Here is a 23,529-nt window from a genome sequence, read left to right as displayed (position 1 = left end):
TGGATTAACCCACTGGGAATAAGCACATCTCTTCAAAACAAAATTGGAGTGCTTTAGGAAGGAAACAGAAAGCTAAATATTGAGTAGACAACTACCTGCACCTGCCACACATCACCCAAAATGATTTTGGGAAATGTGTCAATGGATTATCTGGGCTTCTTTGATCCTTCCTCCCTTCCTTCCTCCCACTACTAAGGAGCATTTAAGTAAAATTACAATGTAGCAGAATTCTAAGAACAAGTTCTATTTATCCCTTCTGTGTACAGTCTGTGTATTGTTATGTTTAATAAATATAATAAAGAAGTATATCTCTCTCTAAGAAGCTGTGGGAAAATAAATCAGAATAAAGACATAGCTGAGCTCCCAAAATGCTGGATAAACTATATCATACTTTCTTATTTGTTTACTTTGCCATTTCAGCTCTGCTTTATTGAATTCTGGGTTGCTCAGTTGTTTCAATGGATAGTTGATGCTATAAATTAAGTTCCCCAGCCTCTGTCAATCTGTCAAGAAGCATCCCATTCAACATTTATTGAGGGCCTGCTGTCTCTAAACACTTGAGAACAGTTGCATATGTAAAGCAATCCTGAAAATCCCAATCAACAATATTTGACAATCTAAATATATCTAGGAGTGCCTGAGTGGCTCAGTGGGTTCAGCGTCCGACTTCAGCTCAGGTTATGATCTAATGGTTTGTGAGTTCAATCCCCTCTTTGTGTTTTCTGCTGTCAGCGCAGGGGGCCTGCTTCAGATCCTGTCTGTCTGTCTGTCTGTCTGTCTGTCTGTCTCTCTCTCTCTCTGCCCTTCCCCAGTTCATGCTTTCAAAAATGAATAAAAATGTTAAAAAATTATAAATATATCTATGATATAGTTTTGAATCTCAGGTATGGAGTTTTCTTAGAGTAAGTTACATCAGTCTTTCATATTATATGTCTTTATCTTTTTTAATGTTTTGACAGAGAGAGAGACAGAGCATGAGCAGGGGAGGGGCAGAGAGAGATGGAGACACAGAATCCGAAGCAGGCTCCAGGCTCCAAGCTGTCAGCACAGAGCCTGACGCGGGGCTCCAACTCAAGAACTGTGAGATCATGACCTGAGCCGAAGTCGGACACTTAACCGACTGAGCCACCCAGGTGCCCCTCAAATTATGTATCTTTAAATAACAGCTGTGTTCCTTTTTTATTTTCCTATCAACCTAATACCCCCCTTTGTTAGGTTTTGTTCCTTCCCCTTTAATAGCGACTCTATTTATCTCAATCCATCTATTTATTCTTCATTTTTCAAGTTTAAGCTAACAGATGGAGAGACAAGTTACTTCCAAACATCTGTGTGGAAACACTTTACCTATAGCTCCTGCTGCGAGTAAAACTGATTTTAATTGTAAGGTAGTTGAAGATTTCTCTCACAGGCATTGTAAGTGAAAGTTTTCGGTGTGAGAACAAGTTCTCACCTAGGTTCTCACTGTCAGGCATACTCATGTTCCAAACAAATCATGCACACCACTAGAGCAGCGGTATAAACAGACCCTTGATGGTAAACAACGGTTTTGATATCACAGATGTTCTTAAGAGTCTGTTTAAGATTACTGGAAATGTTTGTGTGCCATTCTATTAATCATATAACTGCACATAAAATAATTAAGAATATTGATTGTGTTTGTATTCATTGAGTACAAAGAGCCCATTACCTAGAAAGACTCTAGAGAGACTAAAATGCGGCTATAAATTCTATAACACTATTTTCACTCACATAATAATGAGATTTTAGTAACATCTGTGTATTAGGTTAGCAGATTTTCCTGATAATACCCAAAAGTAAAGTTAGTGAGTACCCTATTCCCCACAGCAATCATATGTGTAATACACCTGCTAATGTGTAGTCATTAGGTGACATTCCTAATGGGACAGTCATATTCTTTTCATGGCTCGTTTTCCCATGCCCACCCCTGGAATGTTGGGACCCACAACGCCCCCAACCTCCCAGCTCCGTCCTCCCTGCAAGTCTCATCCTTGGCTGAGACTTCAACTATTACTTAAATGTCAGTGGATCCTAAGTCTATGTCTGTATTTCCAGCCTGTTCATCATCCCCTTTGACTCTAAGAACCATCCTTCCACCTTCCTTCTACATAATCCCTACATATTCAGGAACTAGCCTATACTCAGACAAACCTTAACTCCACATTTTATCCTATAAACTTATTTCTGTGTTCACTTTCAAGATTCAAAGCATTGCAATAAATTCAATAAACAGGGATTGGAGACCTCACTATCCCAAATGCCTCCATGTCCCTAATCACTCTCCGACATCATTTACAAATATCTGAAGTGTCTACTCTGAAATCATTCCTAAATGTCTCACCTCCTTTCAGTTCTATCATGGATTGATTTCAATTCATCATTCTTCATATGGGTTTTGGTAAAATGTTTAAAACTGGTATCCTTCCCTCGAATCATTGCTATGACCCGAAACACCTTCTTTGCTCCATGGCCATGTGACAAATATTTATTGAGCACCTACTGTGTGTCAGGCTTTGGGGTGGGCATTTAGTAGAGGGTGCTCAGCAAATCAAAGACCCACTCCTCATTGAACTTAAACTTTAGTTCAGGAGATAAGGCACCGACTAGGTAAACAAACAAATAGTCCACAGGGGATGTTTGGGTAAAAAAAAAAAAGAAACTAGTGGGGAATGCTATGTGTATAGAGTGGTCATTGAGGAGGTGTCATTTCGATTTTTAAAAAATTTTTTAATGTTTATTTTTGAGCGAGACAGAGAGAGAGAGAGAGAGAGAGAGAGAGAGAGAGAGAGAGAGACAGCATGAGTGGGAGAAGGGCAGAGAGAGAGGGAAACACAGAATCCAAAGCTGTCAGCACAGAGCCTGACATGGGGCTCAAACTCATGAACCTGAGATCATGACCTGAGATGAATTTGGACGCTTAACCAACTGAGCCAACTAGGCACCCCCAGGAGGTGTTATTTAGAATAAGACCTCTAGGAAGGGAAGAAGCCAGTCACAAAGAGAGTCAAAGAGACAAACATAACAAAGGTCCAAGGCTGGAAGGAAGCCCATGGTAACTAGGGCCTAATGTATGGGACATAAGGTTGTATGGGACAAGGTGGGAGAGGTAAATAGAGGTGAAATCACCCACAGCATCACAGGCCATGATCATAAGTCTGAATCTAATGTGAAGCATGACTGAAAGCCAGGGAGAAGTTTTCAGCAAGGGAGTCACATGATCTGGTTTACATTCTTTAAAAATCACCAGAATTGTTTCCCAGTCCCAAAACAAGGGTCAATTCTGTGCATCAAAAAAGTTGTATGGCTCCTGATGAATGGAGTAACCACAGGTTCCAGCTTGCTCAAGTGAGTCCTGGTTTCTGCCTATTGTCCCAGTGTAATTATTAAGACTTCCCTGCTTTCAACTCTCACAAGGGTGGTAGGGAGACCATAAATCACACAGTCAACTTACTATAGGGAATAAAATAAAACAGTCCTTGGGTTGACATTCAAGGCCCTTCTGAACCTGGTCCCAATTCACCTCTCTTCCTTTCTCCTACATGGTGTTCTGGCCACTTCTGAAATGTAATGCTGCAAGTATGCTAAAAAGGCAAGTATCCTGCCTTTGATTATGTTCCTGCCTGTTGCTGCACATTCTGTGACCACTGACTAGTAGATAGATCCTTGAGGGCCAGACCTGAGAAGTCTTTCCAAAAACCAGGCAGAACGAATGGCTTCCTCCTCTGTGCTTTGTCAATATCTTTATTAAAGTATTTATCATACTGAGTAAATTATTTAAAGGTCCATTTTCCTGCAAGAATTGTAGGTACTCAATGGTAGGACAGCACCTTAAGTGGTTTTTTTTGGGTCCTCGCCACCCACTGCATACTGGTCCATTGCTGGTCTTTGATATATGACTGCTGGATGAATTATTTAATATAAGTGTAACATAACATACATAGTAAAATGATAAGGTTGAGTAATGAGATTTTAAAATTTTTTTATCCAGTAAACTTAAAACGTTACTGCCTTCACATCTACATTACTTTCATTCTCCAACTCCACCCCAATGTCTAATGTAGCCCCATTCATTAGGAAGTAACAATAAACTTTTAATGAACAACTACAAATAAAAACATCTTTATAGGGCAAGAAGAAGTCTAGTTTTAGAAAACTAACCAATTTCTAAATAATTGTGAAGATTAAATAAAACAGAATTGGTATAACCACTGTAGAAAATGGTATGGGGTTTCCTCAAAAAATTAAAAATAGAAATATTATATGATTTAGTAGTTCCACTGTTGGATATTTACCCGGAGAAAATGAAAACTTAGCAAGAAAAGATATATGTACCTCTATGGTTTTTTTCAAGTTTTTATCTAAATTCTAATATATATATATATATATATATATATATATATATATATATATATGGTTATGGTAAAATTGCTTTCAGGTGTGGAATTTAGTGATTCATCACTTACATATAACCCCTATGTTTATTGCAGCATTATTTACAATAGCCATGAAATGGAAGCAACCTAAGTGTACATCAATAGACAAATGTGTAAGGAAAATGTTATACACACACAAACAGAGAAAGAGAGAGAGAGAGAGAGGAGAGAGAGAGAAATATTATACAGCCATAAAAAGGATGAGATCATGTCATCTGAGGTATGATACTACCCTAGAAGGTATATCCTAGGGCATTACACTACCCCCCCCAGGGTATTATATAAGTGAAATAAGTCAGACTGAGAAAGTAATTACCATCTGATTCCTCTCATCAATAGAGTCTTAAAAAAAAAAAAAGAATAAACAAACAAAAAGCAGAATCAGACTCTTGACAACAAATTGATAGTTGCCAGAGAGGAGGGGGCCAGGAGACTAGGTAAAATGAGTGAAAAGGGAGGGAGATACTGGCCTGTGATATGCATTAAGTCACAGAAATAAAAGACACAGCATAAGGAATAGAATTGATAATATTGTAATAGCAATATAACAGGAGAGATGATGGCTATACTTATGGTGAGCACAGCATAACATATAGAGCTATGGAATTACCGAACTGTACATCTGAAACTAATGTAACATTGTGTGCCAACTATACTCAATTTATTTATTTATTTATTTATTTTTTAAGAAAGAAAGAGAGTGAGGGGAAGAAGGGCAGAGGGAGAGAAAGAAACAATCTCAAGCAGGCTCCATTCTCAGCCCGGTAGCCCAAGGCAGGGCTCGATCCCACAACCCGGAGATCATGACCCGAGCAGAAATCAAGAGTCAGACACTCAACCGACTGAGCCACCCTGGCACCCCTACACTCAATTTTTTAAAAAATTATACTAAATTAAAAATAAACAATTAAAAAAACCAGAGTGATATATTACCAGAAGACAATTTCATACACTCACCAGTCTCAAGCAATCCTGAACACATCCTGCTCAGAAGAAGTTTTTGACGTAATTGCAGAACTTCAGTTTCCAAGGCTTCGACTTTTGATCTCCATGTTGACTCCTGCTCAGACACCACCTTCGCAAGGTGCTCTGTGTATTCTCTGCTGCTTTTGTCTGCTGGTTTTGAGCGGATAATGGCCACAGCCAGAGCCAGCTTTGAAGTTCTCAAATACCATGCTTGATCATCCATCCTGGCTTTTGTCCCTATGAGTTAGTAAGGAAAAAAGTTACAGAAATTCCTTTTAACTTTTGGAGTGCATTTCATTTGCTCAAAATTGATTTTGCAGAGTACCACTAATTAGTAAGTTTGTAATACAACTTGACACCAAGTAACAGAAAAAAAAATTTCTCAGGAACTGAAAAGAGCACGAAAAATATGCAAAAGTAAAATGCACATACATGAATACTAAGTGTATAAAAATTCAAAACCACAGGTTCAGACAATCTGACAAATTCTTGGGGTCGAAAAAACACACATTAATTCATTTAGTGTTTTCTAACCAGAGGCACACTTCAGAATCTCTAAGGGAGGTTTTTTTTTTGTTTTTTTGTTTTTTTTTAATTTTTTTTTTTTCAACGTTTATTTATTTTTGGGACAGAGAGAGACAGAGCATGAACGGGGGAGGGGCAGAGAGAGAGGGAGACACAGAATCGGAAACAGGCTCCAGGCTCTGAGCCATCAGCCCAGAGCCCGACGCGGGGCTCGAACTCGCGGACCGCGAGATCGTGACCTGGCTGAAGTCGGACGCTTAACCGACTGCGCCACCCAGGTGCCCCTCTAAGGGAGGTTTTTAAATACATACATTTACATATATTTGGTCCCAGCTCCCCGAAATTCAGATCTACCAAAGCTGGGATAGGCACTGAGGCTCTTACATTTTGAAGGGTCTACTCTAATCAGAACCACTAAATTAAACCATTTCTTTAAACGTAAGCCCTTCTGTTCCAACTCATTCTGCTAAGTCTCACAGTCCCTGCTTCCCGATTGAACCATTAACTACTTACTACTACATTGCTGCCTTTAACCAGGCCCCTCCAATGATACTGAGAACAATCTTTAAAATATTTGCATTGTTTAAATTGTGGCTCTGCTCTGATTCTGTGCCTCCAAAGATTTCCAACTGCCACCATGAGCGTACTTTTCCAAAGTAGTACTACATCACAGTCTAACTATAGGAATGTATCTGTGAGGACACACACTGCCTTCACTGGATGAATACGACAACCGATACCGAAGTATAAACCCCTTGTGGACCTCCACAAGGGGGAGTTTGGCACATAAAATGTGCTGCATAAAAATTTGTAATGAATAGCACAATGGTCCAGAAAATTTAGGACTTTGGTTGCCACATCTATTCCACTAACAAGTTCAAATTCTCTACTCCACATCTCACACTTTATTTTCTTCCATTTCTCAAGCCTATCCTTCCACTGTGGTTAAATCATATTCATACAAACAGATGCACACAGTCTCAGCTCGTTCCCATTCACATCTCTGCTCTGGAATTTTCCCCAGTTGTGACACTATGACTCTCACAGCTGCCAAGGTCCTGCTGTGCATCCTTCAAAAAACGATTCATATACCACCATATCAAATCCTTTCAGATTTATTACCACCCACAAAACTGTGTATCTATCTGATATTCTACAGTTTACACTGAAAATACACAGTCTAAGAGGAAGCATCATGCTGTTTTATTATAATTAAGAGCAACACAGAAATGTATGTATGATATGCTCATAACAGAATAATTTATAATTGAAAACTGGGGCTAACAACCAAATAGTTAATAATGATACGACCATTCATATGAATACTATCTATCCAAATAGGGTTTTCAGAGATATTCTTTATTAGCATGAGAAAGTACTAATGATATGCTGACTGTAAAAACAGTGGGGGCATAAAATTATATATATGTAGTAGGATCCCAATTATATAAAAAATGGGAAATACAAAAAATGTAAATAGGATTTATCTCTACTATAGAGTGACTGATTTTTATTTTCTTGAAGATACTTCTCTGAATTTTCCTAATTTTCACCAATGAACATATGTCAGATTATAATTAGAAAAAATTATGAAGAATAGATTTCCAAAAGAAGGTATACCTGCTATACTTTTAGCCTTTCATAGCTGTATAATACACCCAGGACTAGATACTGTTAACATAGACAAACTAATTAGAATTATAGCTCTGCATATTTTAGCTTTCACAGAGCAACCATTTCACTTGGCTGGTTCATCCCTCATCTGCTGTGTCAGCAATGGTGAACAGCACCTCTCAGTGCTTCAGGAAACACCTGTGTGCCGAGAGCACAGAGCATGGATGACCCTCCCCAAAGAAATAAGCCTACTGGGCACCTGGGTGGCTCAGTCGGTTAAGCCTCTGCCTCTCGGTTTTGGCTGAGGTCATGATCTCAAGGTTTGTGGGTTCGAGCCCAACATCAGGCTCTGCACTGATAGCATGGAGCCTGCTCGGGATTGTCTCTCCCTGCACCTCCCCTGCTCTCTCACATGCTCTCTCTCAAAATAAATAAACATTAAAAAAAAAAAAAGAAGTAAGCCTACTATCAGATGTAACAGTCCTGACAAAAAATAAAAATAACAATAATGAAAATAATAAGTAACTTAAAGTATTTTGGTTAGAAAAGGATCTGATATTCACTTGTGAATGGTGGGAATCCAGGCTAAAACCTGAAAAGAAAAAAAAAAAACCTGTTTATTAGCACAAGACAACAAAGTTCTCTGGATAGCAGAAAACACAGCAAACTCCCTGTTGTCTTGCAAAGATATTTAATTAATTGATTTAAGCAAGCAGATTAATTAAATGCTCTGATTTTTAAGTTATCATATGTGATTTGTTAATAGTCTTCAAACCATGCTGAATATCAGTCAACAACATAAAAGGATCAAATTATAAAGTCCTTCTGGATTAAAACTATCCCAGGGTCACTTGTCTGAACATTAATTAGAATTGTACCACAAATGAAGAGAAACAATTGCTAATAGATATGTTGGAACAGCCTTCTATCATATAAATTACACTAAAAAAACACAAAATTACAACCTACAGCTGGACAGAACCTAGACAGAAGCTTTTTAAACTGCTTCCTCGTATTTTGGAGTGTGTGTGTGTGTGTTATAAACATGTGCTGTTTTTATCTAAGAAGAGCATTCCTATTCTCAGAGTGCCATTTGCAAGGTAAAGATAATTCTATTTCCCCTGAAAATTCATGGGAAAAAAGATGAGCTTCCCAAACACATTCTATACTTAATTGAAGAAAGATCAGTAGTAACTTTCAGAAAGTCTTTTTAAAATTCAATTTATGTTCAAATAATTATCGTAAATAATTAAAACAAACATTTAATGTTCCCCAAGAAGGTATTTAGTGTCTCTGAATTCTTAACAGCAGAAAACACAAAATTTTAACAGTGTTTTTAGAATAGAACATTAGTTCAAAATGAGCTTTCTTTTTCTTTACAATTGGGAACAGACCTTACCATGGCAAGGTCCCCCATAGGGCTACAGAAAAATCTAGTCACATTCCCTAGGACCCCTGTATTCTCCTTCTGGCAATGCATGCAGAAATGGCTACTCTGTAAACAGTACTCTGGCGATGTTTACCTGCCCTATTTCTCCTGCCCTCATTTTCCCCTACCAAACTTTGCATCAACTAACCAATTCTCTCAACTGTCAAACAGTTTTGAATTAGAATTCTGAATTCTTCTTTTAAAGATTTTATATTTTTAAGATTTTATTTATAATCCTGAATTCTAAAGTTTGTTCATCCCTAAGATCACTGATGAAAATTCCATAAACTAAAGAGCCCCAGATAATTTCTATATAAGAAGTGAAATTTTAAATTTAGGTAACCAGAATATTTCCCTAATGTGTATCAAACACCTTCAAAATACGTATCCCCCTTTAGGCCAGCAATACAAATTCTAAGATTTTATCTTAAAAAAATGACCAGGACTACATATAAAACTTTGTGCCCATAGATGATCCTATAGGATTATTTATAACTACCAAAACAAAACAAAACCTGTCACCAGCTTGAACACTTAACAAGAAAGTGACATAATGCATTAAATTGTGACATAATGTACAATTGAACTGAAAATGTTTTTTAAAACATTTAAAACTATGGGAAAATATTTCCTACATGTTGTTAACTGCAGAGTAAACATAAAACAGTAAGTGAAGTAAAACTGGAAACTGGGGGAGAAATCCATAGATTGAGATTGATATACTGATAGAGGTAGAGATAGGAAGGAGGAGGGGAGGAGGAGGGAAAGAAAACAGGTAAAGAGAAAAGGAAGAGGGAGGGAGATAGATTAGGGTTATTCACCAAAACAAACAAAACACTGACTGTGAATTGAGTAAGTCTGATTTCATTTTCTTGTTTATACTTTTCTACAGTTTCCAAGTTTTCCACAATAAATATTTATAAAACATGTTATATACAACAGAAAAATGTCTACTCATACAAATATATTTCCTATCCTGTATTTTTCAAATTACATGTTATATGAAAAATGAAGACGCGTTTTAAATGAAGCCTCAAGTCTACAACCTGTCATTTTATGGTTGTGATGAGAGGCTCCGGCCTGTAGAGCTCACCTCAATTCTGAGACATCTTCAACTGTAAAATACACCACCAGTTCAACTACAGCTTGAGAGAAGGGGAGTGGGATAAGAATGAAATCACAGCACACTAAACCTACTCAGAAATTTTAAACTAGGAGAGTACCTTCAGAATTGAGGAAACGCAGTTAATGGAATGAACATTCTGTTCCATAAATTCTCAAATCTCCATCCCTCATCAGCTTTCCCCAAATTCCACCAAGCCTGTGGACTTCAGACCTTTTCATGTCCACAAGTAGATACATGCCCCTTCATTCAGATGTGTTTGGTGTTACTCCCACTAATCCAAAGGACACCGTGGATTTTGGAGGTGGGGCAGAAAAACTTTATTCAATATGACTAACCAGCAGGCTACTAGCCATTTTACTCCCAATGCCATGAACGCAGACTGGCTACTAAATACTTGAATGAGTACATGAGTCAGTGAGTGAATTAATGAATGAATATATCAGTATAGGTCAGGCAGTCACAAAAGGCTGCTTGACCAGCTCTTAACCCTGGCTCTCATAAGAAAGTCTTTGTTAATCACATACTAGGGAGCATGGCACTAGAGGGAGAATGGATTAGGAGCGTAATTTTTAGTTAACCTGAAGGGTCACATCAGTTTCTCTTGACTCTGTGACACATCCTTTCCTGACTACTTCCAGTGAATCTACTCCCTCTAAACTTACACGTTTCTACAGTATACCCTTAAACTTTCACCAAAATAATCCTTGAGTAAAGAAAATACAAGAGGGGCACCCGGGTGGTTCAGTCGTTTAACTGTTCAACTTCAGCTTGGATCACGATCTCCTAGTTCTTGAGTTGGAGCCCCATGTCAAGCTCTGCTTTGACAGTGCAGAGACTACTGGGGATATTTTCTCTCTCTCTCTCTCTCTCTCTCCCCCTCTCTCTCTGCCCCTCCCCCACTAGTGCATGCGTGCACTCTCTCTCTCTCTCTCTCTCTCTCTCTCAAAATAAATAAATAAAAACATTTGGGGCGCCTGGGTGGCTCAGTAGGTTAAGTGCCCAACTCTTGACTTCAGCTCAGGTCATGATCTCACAGTGCATGAGTTCGAGCCCCATATCCGGCTCTGCACTCTCAGGGCAGAGCCTGCTTGGGATTTATCTCTCTCCCTCTCTCTCTCTGCCCCTCTCCCACATGATTGCATGCTCTCTCTCTCTCTCTCTCTCAAAATGAATAAACTTAAAAAAATTATATAAAAAAAGAAAATACAAGAAAGCTAAAATCTAGTTCATACACAGGTTTATATAAGAGGGTAAGCTATAAGGGAAAAAAGCCAGATTTAATGTCATGTGAACCCTATAATAAATACTTGCCTTCCTCATAAATCAAGAAATGGAAGAACATTCCCTAAATCACTGAGATGAATATGATAGGACAAAGTGAGTACAGGAGGAAGTTCCTATGTACTATGATGATGGAATATGCAATTATCAAGTATCAGTCCGGGACAGAGCAGAGTTATGGCAATGCCAGAACAGTGAGATATCACAAGACTTTTTGGATAATTAATTTCAGTAAAGTTTGGACAAGGTCTGACATCTGATTTTTGGATTAGATCCAGCTGAAAATTCTCTAATTATTGTTATAGTTTCAGCACACACTTACTGTGAAGTGCTCAGCAGATTAACATCACGTGAAATTTTACATGAAAGAATCAGGAGTTACTCAAGATTTCAAATCTCTCCACTTTATTAAGGGGGCCTTTAAAACCCTTCCCAGCAAAGAGAATCTGTTGAGGACAAGAGGCAAGTAAAGATAAAAGGATCCTTGCATTTTCCTCTTGCTGAAAAAGTTAACTAATCCTAGATTTTAATTGTCTCCAGAGTCTCTTCACACTGTTTTCTTTTTATGCAAATCCCACCCTCCCTTTTGACGCCTCAATTTTTTTTTTTTTTTTTTTTTTTTGTCACAGACAAGATTTTCTCTGGATTCCAGAAAGAGATGTTGCAGAATTTCATGTGGGAAAAATGCATCACACACATTTTATAAGGCAGCAAAAAGTACACTGATTCAGAAATGCAAAGTCATGTATATATAGCACAATCCTCAACCATCTTCCACTGCATAAATTCTCAGAAGGGAAAAGGACCTGATATCTACTATTAACACATGTTTTAAAATATAATTCAGAAGGACTGCAGGTGTTTGCTAGTTACACTGGTATTTCACACACGGATATGGACATAATCCTCATCACAAAAACAAACCTCTTGTTCTCACTGGGTATATTAAAAAATCTGATAATCTACAGAACTCAAACTCATAAGCTCCACAAATTTGGAATCTGTATGTGGCTATACTCTGGAAATAGAAAAAGTTATGTGTCAGAAAATGAGGAAGACTCTGGGATGAAACCAGAAGCCAAAGAAAGAGCCAGAGGACGCAACTGAGAAAAGGGTCACCGAATACCAGGGGAGAGGAACAGCTGGTTGCTGGAGACCCACGGAGCCAGGGCCTGAGCTGCAAGGAAAACAGAAGACTAAGGAAGGAGGTGGTGAGGCAGAGTCTCCTGGAAGAAGTAAACAGCCCTATCCAAAAAAGTCCCATTTTGGAAATCAGATTTGTTTTCTAACTGCTATAACATAGTATCTTCTATACTTCCCATCTGTGCATACTTAATACGTGAAGCCAAGAAAGTGCGAGAAGCTCCACAGAACTTTCCTCAAGGCTGAAAAAGTGCCTCAATTCTCATCTCTCTCCCTCACTGAAATCTCACCAAGGTGACCACCACGAATTTCAGACAACTGACAATGCTTCATGCTCCTCACAGGCTTCATTTTACAAATAAATCGAATACTTCTGCTACATTCTACTTAGATTTACATTTAATAAGGGTGCCCAGGTGGCTCAGTTGGTTAAGCATCTGACATTGGCTCAAGTATGATCTCACAGTCCATAAGTTCAAGTCCTGCACTGGGCTGTGTGCTGACAGCTCAGAGCCTGGAGCCTGCCTCATATTCTATGTCTCCCTCTCTCTCTACCCGTCCCCTGCTTGTGCTCTGTCCCTCTCTCTCTCTCAAAAATAAATAAACATTAGAAAGTAATAGAATTCTACTTTTATTAGCCTAAAATAACCTACTAAAAGAGAGGGAAGGCTTCACAAATACTGAGCACATTGATTCTCGACATCCTCTCACACATGATGTCCTCTGAATTTTTGTTGCTTTAAACTCAGCCCCTCGACATGCTCCAGACAATAAACACACAAAGCCTTTGTTGCAGGCAAGCCATCACTAAAGACTGGTCTTCAGGCTTTCATCTACAACTGTTTCATCAACATCCCACCTGCTCCAGCCCAGACTCTCAACCTAGTCCTATGGCACTGTAGACTCTGAAATCAGACACAACACAGAATGTGCATCCTGTATCAATACAATGCTCTTCTCTACCAAGAACCTGTCAGTTCACTGGATTCATGTCGCCCCACTTAGTACCACTACAACAACTCCTAACCAACTGAGGAATTTCAGAAGAAACTGCAGGCCATCCCAGAAGATCAGCACAACAAAAAACAGCATAAGGCACTTGTCCCTGGCACCAGGTAATGGCATCTGGAGCAGGAATGGGCCCCCAGCTTTCCTTCCACCATTGTAACCAATACCTATCTCCACTCATGTAACAGAAACCATTCAAGGTCAAAAGCGTCGGCAGTCCTGTGGCCTAACTTTTGTCTACTTTTCCCAGGCAGCTATATCAAACTTCCCAAACTCCGTTTCTTCTACCCATCAGAACTTGCTGTCCTCCTTAAAATTTAGATCTGACCAACCCGAGATTACCAACCCAAATTCATGATAGCCAAGAAACGGCCTCATAATGACACCATGGCCAGGCTTGAACTTTGGTGTCCATGGAAAATATAGGCAGAACACCACTGCATGGGTGTCTATTTTTTCTTTTTTAAGTAATGCCATTTGTATTAAGAATTTCTAGGGGCACCTGAGTGGCTCATTGGTTAAGCGTCCAACTTCGGCTTACTTGCAAGCACCCAACTTGCAGTTCACGGGTTCGAGCCCTGCGTTGGGCTCTGTGCTGACAGCTCGGAGCCTGGAGCCTGCTTTTGATTCTGTGTCTCCCTCTTTCTCTGTCCCTCCCCCGCTTGTGCTCTGTCTCTCTCTCTCTCAAAAATAAATAAAGATTTTAAAAAAATTAAAAAAAGAATTTCTAGAACCTTTTTAACATGCTATTTTTTAACCACGAAAGAGGTCTTTCATTGAAAATAATAGCAATGTATTTCATCTTATAAATGGGATACTCATTTGGTTACTAGCCTTAGCTGTATCAGTAACCAGCCTTAGCTATATCAGTGTTCAGTTTTACTCCAGGGTAATCAATTAAAGTTCTTTGTTTAAGCCATAGGAATTTCTCAAAGTAGCTCATGCTATAAAAGAAATTCAGATCTTTAACTCGTCAGACTTTCTATGCCTAAATCTATTTGTCCTTTCAATTACTACAAGAAAATAGTCAGAGTTGAATTTTATCCCCTTACCAATTTTACTGAAATAGAGAAAATAAAGAATATTCACTAACTTACATATATATTTGGCAATTTATCTCAAAAGAAAACTTCTACCTAGATGCTCTACCTAAGTTATTTGATCTGTGTCTGAAGGGCTAAAGTACAAATATGTAGGCTAAGGTAATTAACTTTTTTCAGACAAGGATGGATTGAAAATACAAATAGCAAACGTAAGAAATATGGACTGCCTCTATATCAGACAAAAGAAACTTCATGACAAGAAAATATTACCAGAGATTAGAGAAACATTTCCTATGATTTTAAAAAGGTCAATTAATCAGGAAGATGAACAATCCTAAATGTGTATGCACATAATGGCAATAATAGAACTTCCAAATACATGAAGAAGAACTGAAAGAATGTGAGGGAGAGTGACAAATGCACAATCATATGTGAAGATTTCAACACACTTCTTTCAGCAATTGATAGAACAACTAAATCCTGAAGAGTAATGATGATGATATAAAAGATTTGAAAAATACTACCAACCATCCTGAACCAATTGATGCTTATAAAAGTTCACATGGGATATTCAACAAAGCAGATCATATGCTGAGACAAAGCAATTCTCATTAAATTTCAAAAGATTGAAATCTTAGAAAACATGTTCTCTAAGACAAGAAAAACAATTATAAATGTCTAGAAAAATCTCTCAAATATTTGGAAAACAAACCACACATTTCTAAACAAAATAAGGGACAAAGAAAAAATTACAAACAGAATTAGAGTATATTTAAAACTGAAGAATAATGAAACAACTTATTAAACTTTAAGAAAGGAAACTAAAACAGCTTTTAAAAAAATAATAGCTTCAAGTATCTATTTTATAAAAGAAGAAAGGTTTAAATTCAATGACCTACATTTCTACATTAGAAAATTAGAAAAATAATAACAAAAAAAACAGAGGAAGTGAAAGGAAGGATGTCATAAAGATATAACCAGAATGCAATTAAGTAGGAAATTACAATCAAGAAAATTAACAGGCAAAGTTAATTTTTAAAAAAGATTAATAAAATTAATAAATGTCTAGTGGCGCCTAGGTGGCTCAGTCGGTTAGGTGTCTGACTTCAGCTCAGGTCACAATCTCGCGGTCTGTGAGTTCGAGCCCCACATCAGGCTCTGTGCTGACTGCTCAGAGCCTGGAGCCTGTTTCAGATTCTGTGTCTCCCTCTCTCTCTGACCCTCCCCCGTTCATGCTCTGTCTCTCTCTGTCTCAAAAATAAATAAACATTAAAAAAATTTTTTTTTAAATTAATAAATGTCTAGGACTTATCAAGAAAAAAAGAGAAATAGCACCATCATACCAAGATCAGGAATAACAGAAAGAATTTCCTGTATATCCTCTAGCGATTAAAAAATGAATGCAGGGGCGCCTGGGTGGCGCAGTCGGTTAAGCGTCCGACTTCAGCCAGGTCACGATCTCACGGTCCGTGAGTTCGAGCCCCGCATCAGGCTCTGGGCTGATGGCTCAGAGCCTGGAGCCTGTTTCCGATTCTGTGTCTCCCTCTCTCTCTGCCCCTCCCCCGTTCATGCTCTGTCTCTCTCTGTCCCAAAAATGAATAAACGTTGGAAAAAAAAAAAAAAAAAAAAGAGAAAAAAAAAAAATGAATGCAAAATTACCAAAAATAATAAAACACCTAGCAATAAACTTAACCAAAGAGGTGAAAAGCCTCTACTCTAACACTGATGAAAGAAATTGAAGATGATACAAACAAATAGACATTCCATGCTCATGGATTGGAAGAACAAATACTTTTAAAATGTCAATACTATCCAAAGCAATCTACAGATTTAATGCAATCTCTATTAAAATACCAACAGCATTTTTTACAAAACTAGGACAAACAGTCTGAAAATTTGTATGGAACTACAAAAGACCCCAGATAGCCAAAGCAATCTTGAAAAAGAAAAGCAAAGCTGGAGGCATCACAATTCCAGCCTTCAAGTTTATTACAAAGCTATAGTATTCAAAACAGTATGGCATTAGCACAAAAATAGACACATAGGTCACTAGAAAAGGATAGAAAGCCCAGAAACAAACCCATAATTAGATGGTCAATTAATCTTTGACAAAGGAGGCAAGCATATGCAATGGGAAAAAGACAGTCTCTTCAATAAATGGCTTTGGGAAACTGGACAGCTACATCTACATACAATAGAATGAAACTGGACTACTTTCTTACACCATACAAAAATATATTCAAAATGGTGATATACCTAACTGTGACATGTGCAACGTAAAAATCCTAGAACAGAGCACAGGCAATAATTTCTCAGAGATTGGCCATAACAGCATCTTTCTGGGTATGTCTTCTGGGGCAAGGGAAACAAAAGCAAAAATAAATTACTGGCACTACATCAAAATAAAAAGCTTCTGCAAAGCAAATGAAACATAAAAAAAAAACTAAAAGACAACCTACTGAATGCGGGAAGATATCTGCAAATGACGTATCTAATAAAGGATTTGTATCTAAAATATATTAAAAAATGTGTACAACTGAAAACCCCAAAAACAAATAATCCAATTTAAAAATGGGCAAAAGATGTGAACAGACATTTCTCCAAAGGAAATAGATGGCCAACAGACACATGAAAAGATTCTTAACATTTTCCATCATCAAGGAAATGCAAATCAAAACCAAAATGAGATATCACCTCAGACCTATCAGAATGCCTAAAATCAAAAACACAAGAAACAAGTGTTGGCCAGGATGTGGAGAAAAAGGAACGCTCATGTACTGTTGGTGATAATACAAACTGGTGCAGCCATGGTGGAAAGCAGTATGGTAGTTCCTCAAAACATTAAAAATAAAATTATCCTACTGGATCTTTACTCAAAGAATATGAAAACAGTAATTCAAAAGGATATATGCAACCTTATGTTTACTGTAGCATTCTTCACAATAGACAAATTATGGAAGCAGCCCAAGTGTCCCTTGACAGACCAATGGATAAAGAAGATGTGGTATGTGTATATACATATATGTGTGTGTGTGTGTGTGTATATATATGTGTGTGTGTATTTATATATATATATATGTGTGTGTGTATATATATATATATATATGTGTGTGTGTGTATGTGTATATATGTGTGTGTGTGTGTGTGTGTGTGTGTGTGTACAAAAAGGAACAAATTCTTGTGATTTGCAACAACATGGATGGATGTAGAGAATACAATGCTAAGTGAAATAAGCCAGTCAGAGAAAGACAAACACCATATGATTTCACCGATATGTGGAATTGAAGAATCAAAACAAACTAACAAAGGAAAAAGAGAGAGAGAAAGAGAGAAACCAAAAAAACAGATTCTTAAACACAGAGAATAAATAGTTCCCAGATTGGAGGTGAGACGGGCAAATAGGTGAAATGGATTAACAGTACACTTATCCTGATGAGCACTGAGTAATATATGTAATTGCTGAACCCCTATATTGTACACCTGAAAGGAATAGAACACATATGTTAAGTACATTGGAATTAAAAATTTTATTTTTTTCAAATGTTTATTTATTTTTGAGAGAGAGAGCGTGAGTGGGGAAGGGGCAGAGAGAGAACCCCGAGTAGGCTCTGTGCTGTCAGTGCAGAGACCAGTGCAGTAGGGCTCAATCCCACAACTGTAAGATCATGACCTGAGCCCAAATCAAGAGTCAGGTGCTTACCTGACTGAGCCACCAAGTGGAACCTCAGAATTAACATTTTTTAAAAACTCATGCAAAATTATGAACAATCTATGTTAATAAATTAGAGAATTTACAGTGAAATATACTGACCAACACTGACAAAAGAAGACAAAGAATTCTCAGTAGCCCTCTGTTAAAGAAATTGAACATTTATTAAAAATCTCACCATACTCAGAGTGCCTGGGAGGTTGGGTAAGCATGATCTCATGGTTTGAGTTCCTGCATTGGGCTCTGCACACTGGCCTGCAGGGAGCCTGCCTGAGATTCTCCCTCTCTCCCTTTCTCTCCCCCTCCCCCACTCGCGCTCACTCTCTCTCAAAATAAATAAGCTTAAAAAATTAATTAAAAAATACTAAAAAGTAACATTTTAAGAATACAGTATATAATACATATAACATACAAAATATGTGTTAATCGACTATGTTATCAGTAAGGCTTCTAGTCAATAGTAGGCTATTTGTAATTAAGTTTTGGGAGAGTCAAAAGTTATACTCAAATTTTCAACTGTGTAGCAAGATCAGGGCCCCCACTTCCCACATTGTTCAAGGGTCAGCCATATACACATATTAGAACTGTTTTTTAAAAGGGTCCCAAAAGGGGGCGCCTGGGTGGCTCGCTTGGTTAAGCGTCCGACTTCAGCTCAGGTCATGATCTCACGGTCCGTAAGTTCGAGCCCCGCGTTGGGCTCTGTGCTGACAGCTCAGAGCCTGGAGCCTGTTTCACATTCTGTGTCTCCCTCTCTCTCTGCCCCTCCCCTGTTCATGCTCTGTCTCAAAAATAAATAAACGTTCAAAAAAAATTTTTTTTAATAAAAAATATAAAAATAAAAATAAAAAATAAAAAAGGGTCCCAAAAGCCCTTTAAAGATAAACAAGGCTAGAATTAGGGTGCCATTCATAAAATTCTTATCAGAATCTGAACACTAAAGGATACAATGTGTTTTGGCAAAAAGCTTATACATCATTTAAGGCATAAGCCAAAGTCCACTTCTTCCAGAAAGCCTTCCCTAACCACTTCAGCCCATAGTAATTCTCCCTTTTTCCAACAACTGGGGTACCTGTCAACCAAACCACTCATGCTGGCTCTTAATCAATAACCACCTGCTTTTGTCTTTTCTTTCTGGTAGGTTTAAGTTCCTTGTAACTCAGGGCCTATGTCGCCTTCCCCTTTATCACTCCTCCACCCACACCCCCAAGAGGGTCTGAATAAGTAGGTATATTCTCAGTTGGATTGGGTTGCAGAGCCAAGGCCCAGACTTCAGAATGAAGGGACTGCAAGCTGAACCCAGCTCTGTCCTTTGCCAACTGAATGACAAAGTAATTTCTGTATCTCACGTTATCCATAAAATGGAAAATATATTAGTAATATTCTCATATGACTGTTCTGCAGACTCAAGTAAAACATGATTGTAAAGCATATGAGATAGTACCTGGCATATGGTAAGCACTCAAGGATTGTTATTTTTATCACTACTAGGACGGTTACTACCATTACAGCTATGCCATTACGCTACTATTTATTAGGAGGGGAGAAATGAGTCTTGGAACCACATGATTCCTAATTTTGTGCTCTCCTACCCAATTTTATTAGTTTAACCATTACATTGATCAACGTCTCCTTGACATCCAATTAGTAAGCTGGAATCCAAATGCAGTTCTGGTATAACTAGAAAAACAATTAGTCAATTCTGTGCCCAAACTGTTCACTCCCCTAGACAAGGGTAATTGTTTACTTAACAAAAGCTTTTATCATAATTGTTGTTATTAATTAAAAGTTTACATTGGCCTTGTACCTGTGATGTCTCCAGTGGAATTATTTTTGTTTCATTCCCATATTTTGTAAAATCATAAAGACAGTTTCATACCACAAATACAGATTCTTCTAAAACATATTCCCTTTCCCATTTAAAACATGAGACATAAAAAAACAATGCATTCATGTGGACATTATTTTCCCATGCCAAGTGTATTTGCAATGCTTTGGTATTTAGCAATGATAGATTTATAGCATTCTGCTGAAAGCTCCTTTGTGATTCAAATACACTTTAGAGCAAATTAAAAATAAGTTCAAATAAGGAGCTGCGGAATTTTTCAGGCATTCTTACCAAACATGATTCTGCAGATTTCAAATCAGAAGAGTTGGACCCAGCACTAGCTGCTGACAGCATTATTTGATCTCAGTAGATGTGCAAACGCTCAACAACAAGAAAGCATGTCAATAATTCATAGATCTAGAGTCAACTCTCCTGGGTAAGGAAAGAGTATCTTTTTTTTTCCCCTACATCCCAAGACACGACTCTGCTGTGTGAGAGGAAATTCTTCCCTCTTCAGCCTGCCAGTAGACGCATCACCTGTTACAATCAGATGTTTTGCTGACTTCAATTGTTTAGTCCATTAAGACCAGGCAACCAGTTAGCTCAATGTACAAGTCACTAAACCACAGACGACAACAATCAGTCTGGAAATTCAGCACTCCTTGCAACCCCAGGAATCTTAACCCCACAATCTACTTCAAATAGATGAATAAGGTTTTACTAACCCAACCTTGAGATCCATGTCTAGGCAGGTAACATGGTTCCTAGATTCTGTTCACACTGGGAGGCAAGCTGAGATCCCAGCACCTCTCTGGCCCTACTTAGTCTCCTATCTGTAGGGCCTAAATACATCTGCACTTCTGTCTTATCCTCCATCCATGAACTCAAAACAAAACAAACAAAAACATATTAATGCAGAAACAGCCAACTAGGTAGGGCTGTGTACTTTGAGACAAAAGTTGTCGTTGTAAGATACACTATGGATCAGAAATCAGGATGGCGAATAGCTATAGTGAGCACATTAACAGGAAATTCAGTGAGCAATTGCTATTTTAAAATAAAAATTTATATTCATTTACCCACCAAACTATAACCCTGAGTTATTAAAAACTGAAGACAGTGATAATTTTTTTTTTCATTTTCAGTAACATTTCTTAATTTGAAAATTCTACTATTTTACTCCAGGAGTCCAGCTCAGATAAGTGTTCTGTCAGAAAATACCCTTGTAGCACAAGGAAATTAACTGACCAATTAATTTATGAAAGTGAAACATTAAAATAACAATTAAGGGGTGCCCGTAGCTTACTCAGTTGAGTGTCCAACTCTTGATTTCAGCTCAGGTCATGATCCCAGGATCGTGGGATCAAGCTTGAGATTCTCTCTCTCTCTCCCTTTGCTCCTTTCCCCCACTCATGCTCTCTTTCTCTCTAAAATAAAAATTAACAAAATTTTTAAAGTAAAAATTTTAAAAGAACAATTCATAAATGTGCCAACTATACTCTACACCAGAAACAGAAACATGATGGTAATTCATTCATTTATTCACTAAGTATTTTTCGATTGCCTGCTATGTCCAGAGAATACAGCAGTGATGCAAACAGGTGAGTTCCTGAGCTCACAGTCTAGTGGACGGAGTCACAAAATAAATAAGTAAAATACATGTGTGCCAAATTGTGATGAACACAGCTGAGAGAACTCATGCAGGTAAGATGGAGGGAGACCATAAGGGATTGATTGCAATTTTAAATACAGTAGTCAAGAAGGGCCTCAATTGGCAGATGACTTTTGAACAAAGATGCAAAGGGAGGTAAGTAAACAAAGTTATGCTGACATGGAAGAGGGTAGAAGAAGAGGCCAAAGAGAGGGAAGTTGACAGGCCTGAGGGCAGGGCCATGATACACGGAGCTTCTTCCCAGCACCATACTGCTGTATTTTAAGGAAATTATTATTCCTATGTTATGAATGAGGGTCTGAAGCTCAGGTCTTTTGCCACTTGCCCAAGGTCACACAGTTAGTAGTGCTGACACCTTAACCTAGGTGCTACAGCTCAGTCCAGAAGTCTTTCTACTGTACCACTTGCCACACTGCTGCGTCCAGTTCTATATACCACAACTCATCAGCAGCAGCCGATGAAACAGGATGGTCAGAACAGGTGATTGCAAGAGCAAGGGCTCTGGAGACAGCACATGGAGTTGCTGTAGAAAGAAAAGACTCTAGGCACAGCAGCATCTGAAAGGCTGCCAGACCAAAGAGGGAAGAGAGGTGTTCAATAACCCTCCAGAAGGCAGAACTAGGACAAGTGCATGGAAATTACAGGGAGACAAGTTTCCAACAAATAGATGAATACTGGAAGTGCCAGTATAGGAGCTGTCCAACAATGGAATGGGCTCTCCTGTGAAGTTATGAAACTCCAATTACTGGAGTTACTCAAGCAGAGGCAGAATGGCCATCTGTCTGAGATGAAGACAGATTTCTACACTGATGTGAAAGCTACGTGGATTGACTGGTTTTACCCAATTCTGAGTCCGCAATTATACAAGCATCGGGGCAGTGTGGTGTACAGTGAGAAGTTCCAGCTGTGAAATCAGACAGCTTCACTAAAATCCAGTCTCCACCACTTATAAGTATTAAGCTTTGTGCACTCAACCCCTGCAAGCCTCAGTTTGCTTATCTGAAAAAAAAAAAAAAGGCAAATACAGAAGCTGCTTCATAGGGGTTATTGAGAGAATTCAATGACATATATAACCCATGTAAAGTACTTAACACAGTGCCTGGCACAGAGTAAAAACTCAGTGACATTTAGCCTAATAGGTAAGTATACTGGTAAGCCTGTGTACAAAATGTATATATATAAGATGTGTGCAAATTTCTCTCTCTGTTTTAATCTTACTCAGTGGCAAGAAGAGTTCAATGTCCAAAGCTGAATTGTAACAGCAGAGTAAATTACTACATGATGATACTAACAATAATAGTCATAATAAACACATAAACAGTCAGCCTCTTAGGCTAATCATTTCATATTATGTCTCTCTTCATTAACAGGAAATATACAGAAATCTTTTAAACATTTGATACACGAATTTAAAACTAATGAAAGAAAAATTAACATTTTCTTACTTAAAACAATTATGAAAAATTTAGAGTCTTTCAGCAGGAGAAAGAACACCTAACAATCTGCAACCGTATTCAATGTGTGTGTGTATATGCAAATACTCAAGTGTACATGTGTGTGTACACACACATACACACACACATTTACACAGGCTTTCTTTTTCAAAATTAAGGAGCTAAACTAGGAAACTCAGGGCAACTTTTAAATTACATATTAATGAGCATAAGTATTCCAGATTTTTATTAAGGCCAAGTATTTTATGCATATATGTCTGTATTAATATAAAGTGAAGGAGAA

The 23,529-nt window shown here is 38.0% G+C and overlaps 1 protein-coding gene across 1 annotated transcript in view; it reads right to left on the bottom strand.

Annotated features, from left to right (window-relative positions):
- MEI4 (meiotic double-stranded break formation protein 4) overlaps window positions 1-23,529 on the bottom strand; it is a 215,012-nt gene that overhangs the window by 180,259 nt on the left and 11,224 nt on the right. The window contains exon 2 of the mRNA XM_045498835.1: window positions 5,409-5,654. Within this exon, the coding sequence (XP_045354791.1) occupies window positions 5,409-5,640 (232 nt within the window). The 5' untranslated portion in view covers window positions 5,641-5,654. The remainder of the gene's footprint in view (window positions 1-5,408; window positions 5,655-23,529) is intronic.

The sequence above is a fragment of the Leopardus geoffroyi genome, chromosome B2 (assembly GCF_018350155.1).
Source record: "Leopardus geoffroyi isolate Oge1 chromosome B2, O.geoffroyi_Oge1_pat1.0, whole genome shotgun sequence".
NCBI classification, from domain to species: domain Eukaryota; kingdom Metazoa; phylum Chordata; class Mammalia; order Carnivora; family Felidae; genus Leopardus; species Leopardus geoffroyi.
This window is presented reverse-complemented; position numbering and strand designations above follow the sequence as displayed.